Source organism: Mycteria americana, chromosome 3 (assembly GCF_035582795.1).
Source record: "Mycteria americana isolate JAX WOST 10 ecotype Jacksonville Zoo and Gardens chromosome 3, USCA_MyAme_1.0, whole genome shotgun sequence".
NCBI lineage: Eukaryota > Metazoa > Chordata > Aves > Ciconiiformes > Ciconiidae > Mycteria > Mycteria americana.
The window spans coordinates 12,024,326-12,037,645 of record NC_134367.1 but is presented as its reverse complement, the minus strand read 5'-3'; the positions used below and the strand labels follow the sequence as shown (position 1 = coordinate 12,037,645).

General features: G+C 50.8%; 1 protein-coding gene across 2 annotated transcripts; it reads right to left on the bottom strand.

Moving 5' to 3' along the window:
• Positions 1 to 2,067: 2,067 nt before the first annotated feature.
• OSR1 (odd-skipped related transcription factor 1) lies at positions 2,068 to 10,376 on the bottom strand. 2 transcript variants are annotated; one of them, XM_075497875.1, is made up of 4 exons: positions 10,003 to 10,376; positions 3,836 to 4,528; positions 3,175 to 3,274; positions 2,068 to 2,691 (listed from the first exon to the last, which is right to left on the bottom strand). In XM_075497875.1, exons 2-4 carry the CDS (start codon positions 4,480 to 4,482, stop codon positions 2,662 to 2,664), a joined length of 777 nt encoding a protein of 258 aa, XP_075353990.1. In that variant the 5' UTR covers positions 4,483 to 4,528; positions 10,003 to 10,376; the 3' UTR covers positions 2,068 to 2,661. The 2 variants fall into 2 exon arrangements, with proteins under 2 accessions (XP_075353990.1, XP_075353989.1); XM_075497874.1 differs by having other exon boundaries at positions 2,068 to 3,274.
• Between the last annotated feature and the right edge of the window lie 2,944 nt (positions 10,377 to 13,320).

The window sequence follows — 13,320 nt, the reverse complement described above, 5'->3', positions numbered from 1 at the left end:
CCTGGATCCCTTCGTCCCTCCCTTTGGACCCGACTCGGATTTCTGCCTCGTAGTCACGACCCCTGAAAAAAGACTGGCTGCAAGCGACAGAGCCCTTCACTTTCTCCCTCCACGACAGGCCCCCGGGAGCATCCCTGTTCCTTTCCTCTGTGCCACAAACAACACAAGAGGGATGGGGAAGTTCATCGGGGATTTTCTCTCTGAATCTCCCTTTAGAAGAAATGCGGGGGGGGGGGGGGGGGGGGGGGTGGTGAGAATGAACCACCCAGCCCTTAGGCTGGCAGTTAACCCCGTGTCAGTGCTCGGGGCTGCAGGTCCCTCCTCGGAAAGGGGCGGGATGCCGTGCCCTGGTGCCGGCAGCAGCGGGGCACACCGGCGGCAGCCGGGGACAGCCCGGCGCGCTGGCGGGGGCGGGTGGCGTTTTCCAAGGAGAGCTCCGCAGGCAGCGACCCGCGCGGGGTGAAGCGGCCGCTCCCGCTGGGCTTGCGCAAGGCGTTGCAGCTAAACCCCACCGGAGGAGCGGGGCGGGGGGGACGAGGGGGGGAAATTGCCCCCGAGAAACGCTGACGAGAAAACGCAGCCCGATCCGGCTCAGCAACGCGAGGCCAGCGCAGCGAAGGGATTCTCCTTGCTCCTGCCGGGCTCCGCGCAAAGCGCGCCCGGCGGAGCGCCGCGCAGAGCTCCACGCTCATCCCACGGTGGCGGCTACACGCTCTCGAAGCGCGGAGGGCCAGCCCAGGCTTCCTGCAGGCTTGGGTGATTTCACCCCTCACTCCTTGCTTGTACGGAGCGTTTGGTTTTCTGATGCCTTTTAAGACAAAAACCAAAAGCCTTTACGTGGAGTGGAAACCGAGTGGCGGGTGGGAAGCAAAGCAAAAGCAAGCCGGCTTCAAACTCTGCCCATTCTCACAGCCTCCGGAGCTGGATGCATGCAGAGGCGTCATCTCGGCACCCTGCGCTTCCCAAGGGCCTTCCTACGCTGGACTCTGCGACCCGTCCAGCAAGTGCGTTTAAATTAGTTACGATGCGCTCGAATAGTTGTCCAATAAAAAAGAGGGGGAGAGAGGTTTCTCCCCCCTCCCCTTACATTAAATGACTTACAACCGCAACTTTTTCCCTGTCGTTGATAGAATTCCTTGACCAAATAAAGAAATATTTTCCAAAAGCGGAGCGGGCAAGGGGGGAAAGGACCCGCTTTGGACCGAGCGGCTTGCGGCATCAAAACATCCGCGCTTCGGCAGCGCAAGAGCCGCCGGGGTAGGTCCGATGTTACTTCGGACGTGTCGCAGGAGGCTTTTCTTATCGCGGGGGGCACTGGCTTGTGCCGGGGGAAAGAGGGTTTAGGATTTGCCGAGGGGACGAGGAAGGACGGCGAGAGGCGCTTCAAAGGCTCAGGCGGATCCCCCAGCTCTGAGCTCTCTCCCCGTCTCGATCCAAAGCGGTTTCGCCGTGGAATAAACATCTCTGATCTAAGACAGCTGCCGGGAATCAAAGGCCGCCCCAATCAGCGCTGAACCGGCCGAAGATGCGGCTGAAAAATGCCCGCTCCTGACAAGCGAAGGGAAGGGTGTGCGAAGGCGGCTCTCCCCGCAGCGCCTTCAGGCTGTGAAACCAGCAGCAGTTTGCCCATTATTCATCTGATTTGTTTTATAACACTTCTGACACCTAATCTTATCAGCTAATACCCAAGATTTAGTTACCCAAGATGATTTTTTTTTCCACACCAGCAGCAAAATTATTTGACTCCCTGCAGATCTGTTTACTTTAGTCAGGCTTAAAAAAAAAAAAAAAAAAAGGAAAAAAAAAAGGAAAAAGAAAAAAAAAAGAAAGAAAAAAGGAGGAGGGGAAAAAAAAAGAAAAGGAAAATGAGGAGGGGGAAAGCTTATGCGTAAAGGAAAGATCCAGACTTTCCAAGGCTGGTAGAAACAAGTACTGAGGAAATTCCAAGTTAACTCAAAAAAAAAAAAAAGAAAGAAAGAAAGGTTCTGAATATTGACAGAGAGGGTTTGCTAGGGAATAGACCAGAAACCAAATGACCACATACGTAGTCCATGCAGACTTGCCTGTAAAATAACGATTTATTTTAATACTTAAAAAACACACACAATCCAGTGATAAATGTCAATTACCAATAATCAGCATAAAGTGCCAAACAGCCATACAACTTTTTTTTTAATAAACAAAACTTATTGGAATGTCTCTTAATTTGAATACACTGTTCAGAAAGCCAGCATTTAAAAAAATACGCTCTCAGGTTGAGATTTGTTCTCTCTCATCAGGATGCACGAAGACTTTAAAGTACCACTAAAACCACGTTGTGCATACCGTCAGTTTGACGTATTGCCATCTTTCTTTCCTCTGGGTTTTTTTTAAATAAGTCCACAAGTTACAAACCTCCTCACAGCGCACTAGACCACAAGGCAAAAAAAAAGCTCTCCATGTCCCATGAACACTGGTTTGTCCCAAACACCGGGGACCCGCAGGTCTAAGATCTGGATGCGTTTTCTAGCGCATGATAGGACTCCTCACTTGAGAGATTTAGGTCGTTTCCAAACATCAATTTTCTTCTCCTTTTAAGAAAACAAACTAGCAAATGAGATTTGCGAGTTGCCCTTCTCCTTGTCTTAATGGTGCTGTGATGAGAAACCACCATTTCAGTTCTTAATTGTCTTCCAGAATTCTCTGTATTTCCTGAAGTGTAAAAATAAGAAGCTTTATACAGTCAAAAAAAGTACAAAATAAGAGTTGGTTTTTTTTTTAAAAGTAATACTTTTGGAAGCTACGATTTGGGAATTTTTTGTTGGGATGGGGGGGGCTTGTGGGTTTTTGTTTGGTTTTAAAGAGATTCCTGTCCAACACGTGAGCACCACCTTTTGGCATAAAGTTTATCAAAGCCACACAAGTCAGCTAGCACTCTCTGCATCATTCATGTATGTTTTAAATGCAAAATAACCTTTTCACCCACGACTTTAGGAAGTTAGTTGCTTGGGCGGGGGGGGGGGGGGGGGATTTTGCTCTTTTTAAAGTACAAACAAAAACAAAACACAAAGTTCAGTGCTGCCATCCTGAAAGTTTTGTTTCTGTTCTGGTTTTGGTGTAAAGTCTGAAGGGGAGGAAAAGTTCATAGAAGTTGGAGATTCAGCACTTAAGTTTGGCAGGTTTCAGTTCCTTTACTTGCGTGTGCAGTGTCTTGTGGACAGCTAGCGTTCTGGACTGGCAAAATCCTTTCCCGCATTCTTGACACTTAAAAGGTTTTTCTTTAGAATGGATATATCTAGGGAGAGAAAAACAATCGAGACGTCAGAAATAACCAGCCTGAACTCAGCAGTGATCTACGTGACGGAGAACATGCTGGAGCTTTTTACATGTACTACTGAGACCAAGAGTGCTGGAGTGCGGCACTCGGGTGATCATCCATATGTGTGCGTGCAAGAAGAGAGGGGGATGTCAGAGGCTTACTAGGGTGCCTTTCTTAGGGATAAAGAGCTTCTTTCTAACTTTGAGGTCACCAGGCTGTGTGTCTTCATGACGCTTCTGAATGATCACAAAGGCAGAGGACACAAGATGATGCAAACAGAGGGTGAAAACATCTGTGGAAGCTAAGAAGGAGATTGTGCAAGTCATTTTTGCAGGGTGAGTGAGTACAATAGGCCTGTCTTCTGAAGTGAGTTATCTGGGCTTCTCCACCAGCAGTAGGCAAAGGAAAACCTAGAGGGAACACTGCTGTCTGGACAGGGACATGACTTTTCTTAGAAGCACCTTCATGGGTGTAGGTGGGTAACCAGGAGAGTAAGGATACATAAGGAAAAAAGGACAGGAGAAGAAGAATCATTACCTGTGATCCCTCAGGTGATCCTGTCTTCTGAAGGCCTTGTGGCAAATGTCACATGTGTAGGGCCGTTCATCGGTGTGGGTTCTTTCATGGATCAAAAGGTTGTAGGACTTGGTGAAGTGCCTGCCACAGAATTTACACACGAACTCCTTCTTGGTTTTGGACGGTAACCTTCCCCGTGTGGGTTTCTTCTCTGGAGAGAGTTTAGTCACCTCAAGCAAAGACCCCAGCCCTGGGGGGGAGCTCTGACTGTCTGCCTGTCCCAGTTTAGAGTGGTCCTCTTGTGTAGCAGCCACTGCTAAGTTGGCAAAGTCGAAGCGGGGTTTGGCTTTGAGGGTCACATTGGTGGCCTCTTGCTTGGGCTGGATGACATGTGGGAAGAGTGGGAAGGTCGGCAGCTGGAACCGTGCATCCACCAGGCTCGACACGCTGGGGACCTTGGAGAAAGAGGAGCGGGGCAGATGCATGGCTGGGTACCCCAAAGTCCACTGGTGCAGGTGTACGGCGTGCAGGGCGCTGAAGCCGTAGAGGTTGGAGAGGTGGTCAGAGGGCACGGCGGGCAGCCCGTTGAATGCTTGCAGGAAGGAGTAGTTGGTGAGCTGGAGGGAAGGGTGGATAGGCACTGGGGCTGGCAGGGTCTTACTTCCCATGGTGGCCGCTCAGGAGGAGGATCTTGGGAACAGGGGACGAAAAGATCTGGAAAATAAAGATGAAGAGGGGAAGAGGGAAGGGTAGATTTTTACAAAGATAAAAGCAGGGGTAATTTCTCACCTCATGCCTCATTAATGCCTTTCTCCAAAGCCACAGGAGGAGGCTGACTTGGACTTGGAGAGGCCTGACGAGCTCTTGGCTGCTAGTGTATCCCTACAGGTCTCCAAACTCTCTCTCTCCCCATACCTCACACGCAAAAGTTGTACCCCATCCACAGTCATTCATCCCACAACAGCATCCCTGTGCGAGGTAGACCTCCGATGACCCTCTGCACAGGGACAGCGAAGAGGTGCCATTTTGGTCCACAAAGCTGAGGTTTCTCCCATGTGATTTAAAATCCCTTCCTGGGCTTCCTCAGCCTTTAGAAAATAGTGGGGTACTGCCCACTACATCTGTCCACAAAAACTGCCTTTAGCCATGACCCTTGAGGTAAGGCAGGGAGGGGGTGCAGAGAGCTCACTGCCCCTGGGTCGCTCACCTCCCTGAGGTCTGGCCTCAGCCAAGCCTCTGCCTCTGGGCTGGTGGAGGCAGTTGGGTGCTCAGAACTTCACATCCTTCCTCATTCAAAAACAGAAAATCCCCCCCCCTTTTTTTTTGGGGGGGGGGGGAACCAGCTAACAGCCCTCCCTCTTATGTACTGCAAAAAGAAATGGGAAAATGCTGAATCTGGGTGACAAATCTGAAGTGCCATTTGCTCTCTCCAGGGGGAAGTCCCTGGCTTCAAGCCCACATCCTAATCTAGGCAATCGCTTAATTAGAACCCTTCAAAAGGCAAAAAGGCAAGGGCTGGAGGGACCCTTCCCATGGGGACACCCAGCTCACCAGCTGCAGGGCCGCAGGGCCGCAGCCCTGCCCTGGGCTGGGTGCCACCACTTTGCTCTGTGTTTCAGGGTCCTGCCAAGCCCCCAGCCTCTCTTCTGGGCCAGATCCCTACCCATTGCACCCCACAAGGCAGAGGGGAAAATGCTACCAGGCAGCAGCATCAAGGCACATCTGGCCCTGCCTGCAAATTCAGCCCTGGCTGCTGTCAACCATTTGGCAGGAGATGCCTCCCAAGCGTTAGTGGTGGGGATGCAGCTTCCCCTCTTTGTGGGTGTGAGAGGGCACCCACGGCTTTTGGAGGTGTCGCATCCCTGCAGCTTAGGGAGCGTCCTCCTTACTCCACAGCCCACAGCTTGCACTTGCTTTCCCCCAGGTGATCTCCGGGATTTGCCCTCGGTGGTGCTGCTTTCCTGCAGGATGCCCGTAAGGTCCCCGTAGAGTCCCTGCCGGGTGCTGATAAGATCCCACAGGTTCCTGCAGGATCCACACAGGGTGCCCATAAGATGCTCTATAGGGTTCCTGCTGAGTCACCGTAGGATCCCCACAAGATCCCCACAGGGTCCTGACAGGATCTTCACAGGACTCAGCCTGGAGGATCAGCTCATCCCCACGTGAAGAGTAAAGCCCCTTTGGCGAAAAGGAGGGAGCAAAGTGCCGCAGAGCAGAAATTGTCCCTCTGGGCTGGAGGGGTGGAAAATGGTGGCGGAAGAGGTCTAAACACCAGGGAAACAAATCTGATTTATACGTGGGCTGTTGCCTGGACTGAGGAGCTGCGGCTGGGAGGGTGTGAGAGGGAGAAGCTTACTCTGAGCAGCTCTATACGCCGGGTCCACCTTTCACACTGCTTTACATAAATCAGCAGCAGGAAGAGAGAGAGCCTCAAACCTTAGAGGAATTCCATCGCAATGACCCAGAATAAGAGATTGTGACACTTTGCCTTTTTTATTTGGATACATTTTGGATAGTGGCTGATTGAAAAATGCACACATTACATTCTCATCCCTCTCCTCTTTTTTTTCCCTTTTTTTTTTTTTTTTTTTTTAACTATTTAGGGCCCATGAACCAACCAGACTGTTTTGTTGTTCAGCTGGGGAAATGCTTTTTATTTTGTTGGTGCAGCCCATGCGCTAGGCGTGTCCACTTCACAGCACAAATGTCTCAATCGATGACCCCGAGAACAAAGTGTGCGGAAAACACTCTTGTCCGGGTACCTGAAATGTCTCTTTCTGTCTGTCACAACGGCTCCATGTCTATTTTCCTTACTAGGTAGCCCTAGATCTCTCAAGCATGAAACATGCTATTGCAAACTGAGTTAATTTCTGAGCTTATCGCTCTTTCTTTCTTCATATCCTTAGAAAACATTTAATATGGAATATATAAGCAAAAATCTACTATGTCAAGTTGGATAAATTCTTGCTCAATAACATTTAAAAAATTCTCTTTCGATTTCCCAAACGAAGAAGGGGGAAGAAGCCAAAGAGAAATACAATCGGGTCATAATAGCATCCATTGCTCCCGCGGTTTTTTGCTAGAGCAGTTCTATTATTTTTCAAAAAGGAAAAAGAAAAGAAAAAGAAAGAAAACAAGTGAAAAAGAAAAAGAAGGGGGAAAAAAAAGAAGAAGAAGAAAAGGGGAGGTGGGAGCAGAGTGTTCACGTTACTACAAGTTTCTTGGCACTTTTCCAGAAATGTAAGCTACACTTTTGCTCTGTGCGACCGGCATAGTCAAAAATATAGATGAAGAGCAGAGTTTCATACAGAAGTCCTCTCTCTCCGGGACATCAAAGCGAACGTGTTTCACAGCGCAGCAACTCTCCGCTCTCCCGCTTGCCCGCAGAGAGATCAATGTTTCTTTGATTTCGGTGTCACCTCCACCTTTAATTCTGTTTCATGTAAACAGATCGTTATCGGGGCTTCTTTTTTATTTTTATTTTTTTTACAGAAGAAGACCCCGCGAGTTCTCTGCTTGAATTCCCCCATCACAATAAAACCGTGCGGGGTTTTCTTTTTTAACACAAACTAGCTCGGTGAGTAATTAAGAACAAACCACTTGTGTTCTGACTGAAACAAAACCCACTCATGCCAAGATAAATTTACCCTGCAAAATAGGATCATAAACTTGAAAGACTACATCTGTCTCCAGCTTTCTTACCCTTTGTCCTGTTTGAAGATACGGTAATGCTATTGTCCAGTTGCCATTGTTTTAAGACCATTGTAATCTTAACCTTCCAGATTAAATTCTACCTCCCCTATACGTCAAAAAAAGAAAGAGAAAAATCCACCCGGCTTTTTGCTGGTAGCATAGCAAGTGGCGAAATTAAATGGATTTTTAAGTAATCTTGTGGCTAGTCGGTATTTTTCCTTTCTACCTTGAATTATCCATTTCCGATATGTCCTTTGAAAGGGATATTTGTTACATTAAATACCTGACTCATAAATAATGAGGTTTGCTAATTAGTTCCACATGGAAGAATGGAGGAGGTAAATTACCCTGAGAACGTTGCTTATTTTTACAAACATGATAAAGTAGCGGGCATAAAATGCTGCATTCTTGCGATAGCCTCAAACTACAGCAATCAGGTTCATCTGTCAAAAAAAGTTCCCCTGTTTTGCCTGAACCCTTTAAAGACTGGTAGCCCTGTCCTTTCGGCTGCATCGCATCGGTGTGCAGCGTTTTGCCACCAGGTCGGCTACTTGTTTTGTCCCCTTTGAGGGGACGAGATTTTCCCTTCCTATCAGTTTAAGCGAGGAAATAGAGCTTACAATTTATCTGTGTTTGGGAAACTAACTGGAAAGGGAATAAAATTGCCCTTTCGCTCCGCATTATTCGAGCGTGTTGCTCTTGAGGAATAAAGTGCATTGTTCAGCACAGATTTATTCAAAGTATTAATGAAGTGTGCAGAATCTATTAAAGCAGGTTTATTCGGGGCTAATTGAGCGTGAAAGAGTTAATTGCTAACATTAATGAGGACTGGAAGGACTCAGTCAGCATGTGCCTTGGATATCTCCGCTCAATCCTTATAAAATCATCATTCACATTTTATCACGAGATCAGTGTTGACAAGTTTCTCCAGACCACCATTGCGAATGCGGATGAATGCGGCGGATTTTAGTCTCGCAATAATAATAATAATAACTGGGGTCCGACTGCACCAGCGATCGCTACACTGCCCGGGGCAGCCTTTATCCAAAACAACAACGACAAAAAAATCCCCGGGTCCGGATCCTGGTGGGACAGTGGCTGCGAGGGCCAGGGGCGGGAGCGCAGCCCCACGGCGGGCTCGCTGGGCGGGAGGCGGGCGCGGGTGGGTGCCGGCGGGGCGGCCGCGGGGGCCAGGCTCCTCAGTCCTCTCCTTCCAGAAGTTTTTAGGCTGGTTTGGGGGTTTTGTCTGCGTGGCTTTTTAATCCCCTCGGGTGTAGAAAGCCCCCCAGCACAAGATTCATTCTGGCTTCCTCCCTAGAGAAACACCCGGTGCCTCCCCTGCGCACAAATAAATCGTCCTTCCTCTCTCCCGGCGGCAGAGAGGATTTCTTCGCTCTGCTCTCCTCGCTTCCCACGGCCGCAGCTCGCACAGCCGCGGGTGGGGGGCAAAACCCTTGCGCTGAGAGCCCCGCGGGGCAGGCAGGGCACCCAGGCGCATCCCCAGGCCTGGCCGGCCGAGGCCCCGCCGTCCCCGGCCACCCCGCGGCCGGGCTCCCGCCGCGGAGCTGCGCAGCGCGGTGCCAGCGCTGTAGGGTCCCGAGCTCAGCGGTGGTTTAGGGGCTGGCCCTCTTTCTCGGTTGGCTTCGGATTTACTAAGCTGGACCTACTGTGCACCTGTCCGGGACACGGCTCTCACCCTCCTGCCCTGCTCGCGTTTTATCGGACAATTCCCGCAGCGCTACGGTAATCTCCAAAATGCTCGATTTTTATAGTTTCCCTCCCAAAAGCCAACTATAACAACTACGCCCTAATCCTCGGCTTTGCACTGACACTTTATAGGCTCGGCCTCGAGAGAAGCTCAGTCTCTCCCTACGCTGAACTTTTTTTGATCCATTCAGACAAATATAAACATCAGATTCATTTCTGTTATGGACTTGGGAGGAAACAGAGAAGGCTTCTCGGACCCTAAAACACTACAAATGAAGTAGGAAAGAAAGAAAGAAAGAAGAGAAAGAAGAGAAAGAAGAGAAAATGAAAGAAAAGGAAAGGAAAGAAAAGGAAAGGAAAGAAAAGGAAAGGAAAGAAAAGGAAAGACTAGAGAGGAGAGAAGCTGAACGTTCAAGTCCATAAAGGACATTTAGGCTTCTGGTTTGCAGCTCGTATGTGTCATTTTTAGCTCGGGTTAAAAAAACAGCTCCTCTGCAAGGGGGGATAAACAACTTTGAAAGGGGAAGACAAATCTTTAAATAGCATCAAAATATCCAAGCCCCATGTGAAGGCTTCCCCCAGCCCTCCGCCCGCCCCAAGGAGAACAGTCCTCCTCACGTGAACCACGATTTCCCCACTTCTTCTGCACCATCCAGGGGATGGTGGGAGGGGATGGGGGGGAAAGAAAGAAAGGAGGGAGAGAAAAGGAGGTGTTTGGATCGATATCCCCAACCCCCGAGGCTTGGCAAAACAAAAACCAAACAAAATGAGTCGTTCTTTTTATTTACCTAATCCCGATCTGTGCTCCACCGCTGGCAGCAGTTAAAAGATCCTGGGCTAAATTGGAGCTGGTAAAATAAAATAATAGGAAAAAACAAAAACAAAAACAAAAACAAAAAAAAACCCACAACCGAGGTTGGGCTAGGTCAGTGTCTCTGCTGGCCCTGGGGGGGACAGCTCTCTCCCCACCCCACCCCACCCCACTGCTCCTCCAGCGGGTACAGGCAGATCCGAGCGAGCAGCGGGGCCAGGTGTCCAGGTGCTCCGGCTGGTGCAGACGGAGGTGCTCTGCTCTCCCTCCTCCCGCTCCCGGCGCCGTCTGCGTGTGCCGGAGTGCAAACGCGCCCGGGAGCAGCCGAGCTCAGACTGAACCGATCCCTTCCCTCCAGCCTCCTCCTTATTTCAACCCCCCCTCCCAGCTCCCCCCTCAACCTCCCACTAGACTCCGGGCATGCGCACGCAGGGAGAAAGTTTCTGGCTGGGAAGAACCAACTTTTCAACCCGCTTCTCCTGCAGGCGCAGCAGCCCGGGGCTCGCAGCCCGCAAACGTGTGATCTCGCCCCCCCGCCCGGCTCCCGCAGCCTCCCCCGGGGCATCTCCCCGGGGCCCGCTATGCGCGGCCCCCCGCGGCGAAGCGGCCTCCCGGGGGGGTCCCTGGGGGGGTCCCCGTGCAGCTCCGCGCTGCTCCGCGGTGGCGGAGCGCGCTCCCCCGGCGGCGCTGCGCGGCCGCGCTGCCTGCGCCGGCCCGACCCGCCGCTCCGCGCCGCTCCGCACGGCACCACTGCCGGCCGGCCTGGCTGCGCCCCCTCCGCGCCGGGCCGCGGGACAGGACTCACCGGGACCTGCCCGGGGAGGGAAGGGGGGAAAGGCAGAAAGAAAGGGGAAAAAAAAAAAAAACGGGGGGAGGATGGCGGGAGGGATCTGCTCCCTCCGGGAGGATTTTGGGATCGCAAGTTGTTCTCCCTCTCTGAGAAGATCGTCCGAGAGGATCCCAGGAGCCGCTTACCTGCTAGGGGTCCACCCCCGGGTTAGAGCCGCTTCCTCCCCCCGCCCCAGCATCCCTGCCGGTCCCCCCTTTCCGCCCCAGCGCCCCTGACCTCGGTGCCTTCCTCCTGTCCTTCCTCCCACGGCCCGGGACGGTCTCTCCTCGCACCCCGGGCAGGGTTCCGCGGCGTGCGAAGTCCCACGGGTCCCCCGCGGATCGGGAGCCGCAGAGCCCTGTTAGGTCCGGGGGGAGTCAAACTACCCGGGCGAAGCAGGCAAAGCGAAATAACCCTCGAAAGAAAAAGGTTAAACGTGCTTTATAATTAATCCTGAGGCCATAATCTCCTCGCTTATTTGTTTTTCTATTCATCCATCCATTCACACTCCTTTAGATCCGTGAAGGGGGAAAAATTGCTTGTGTGTATTACATGGACCCGAGGAACTAGGGTAACATAATACCCTAGGGAAGACAGATCCTTCAGGATAACATGGTACCGTGCTCAGGGACACGCATGTTTTTTTATTGTTCGTGTCACTGCCGTTGTTACACTGATTTTTGCCCATCTCCGAAGGAAAACCAAACAATTAAATAAAACGTCAACAAAACAGCAACAAGAAAACACTGCGTTGTCATCCTGCAGAATAAGCGTTCATGAACACGACAGAAGCGTGGCGAAGTAACCCCTAGCACTGCCATTTCATCCCCCAAACACCCCCATTTCTGGGGGGAGTCTGGGGTCCAATCCTGCTCACTGCTCTGGGCAGGCGAAGAGATTTTCGTTCCCTCCTTTTGTAAACGAGTGGCATTTTTATGAGGCAGAGGCGAAGCAAAGACGTTCTCCCATCCCGGCTTCTTCAGTTCTCTCTCATTTTGTGCTGTTATTTTCTTTTTTTCTCTCTCTCTTTCTTATTACTTCCCCCCCCCCCCAAAAAAAAAAGAAAAGAAAAAAAAATCCCAAACCCAAGACCTAGCACTTTTATTCCTGCTCTGGGGGTCGAAATGTCGAGCGTGTGATCTTGTGCTCGATGCTGTAAGTTGATGCCTTCGAATAAGTTTGCATTTTCAAAAATAGTTTTCAAGTCTTGTTGTCAGAACACGAATGTAGGATCCCCAAGTGTTCCTAAACCAAGAAACAGACTGGAGATACGCTCTTCTAACTGGAGATTTCTCTTTTCCTGGAGGAAGAATCTTGGTATAGCTGGGGCTGGGTGCGTGCATTAATCAAACAAAAATTTTCTTTAGAGAAGTAGCAGATTAGTTGAGATGGTAAACACAACAACGGCAATGATACCTGCACGTGCTGCCTTTAAAGGAACAAAACAAACAAACAAAAAAACAAATTGCACTTCCAGATACAGAAACCATAATTCCGGAATAAATATCTAAACATCGAAATAAAGGGCAGTGAAAGCTCTCAGTGTCTAAGGGGGAGGGAGACACAGAAAATGATTCCCACGCAAAAATAGTTTATAATCAAAGCGGGTCGTGGGGATATCATTCCATCCCAGAGTATTACTGGAAGCTGTAGCTGAAAGCTGCCTGGATAACGTATAGTCTGATATTTACATATTTCTTAAAAAATAAAAATATTTGGACCTGTCAACCCACTGAAGTTTCAGGTTAACTGTCTTGTTAAGTGCATTTGGTTTAAATATCTGGTGTTTAACTTATGAAGGGTATGCTGTTCCAAAAACCTTTATTCTCGGATGGATTTTTATTATGTCCCTTGCTAATTTGCATTATGTCAACTTGTAACGGTGGGGAACCTAATACCGGGAACGGGATACAAAACCACTATTAGCACTGACACGCAGGGAATACGCTGCGCTTTTCCACAGCGAAGATCTGCTGTCGATTAGGAATGTTACAACTTCAAGAGACTCGTAAAAACTGAAGGCGTCTTCTCCCAAAGCCAGCCACGTTTGTAGGATTTAGACGTGACAGCGAAACCCAATTCGTTTCGGGAGATCTGTGGGGTGACTGGGGAGACGGGAGCTCCATCTCTATTTCCCACCTGTACCCCCTTCCCAAAACCATCTCCGTCCCCATCCTGCCCCACGTATCTGCAAGGCGAAGGCCCCCCCGGGCTGTGCCCCCCTTTTTTCGGGGAGCAGCATCCCGGACAGCACCAGCCGGCCACCACGCCGGGGCTGCCTCCCCGGTCCGCGCCCGCAGCGCCGGGGCCGGCGCCGAGCGCTGCCGCCTCGCCGCGCCGCCGGTCCCGGTGCTGGCGCCCGCGCCGGGGGGCGGCTTCGTGCCCCACCTGCGGAGCGGACCTGGGGGCACGGGGAGCGCGTCTGAGGGCATTTTCCCTTCCCTCCCGAAGGGAGCCCGCTGCGCT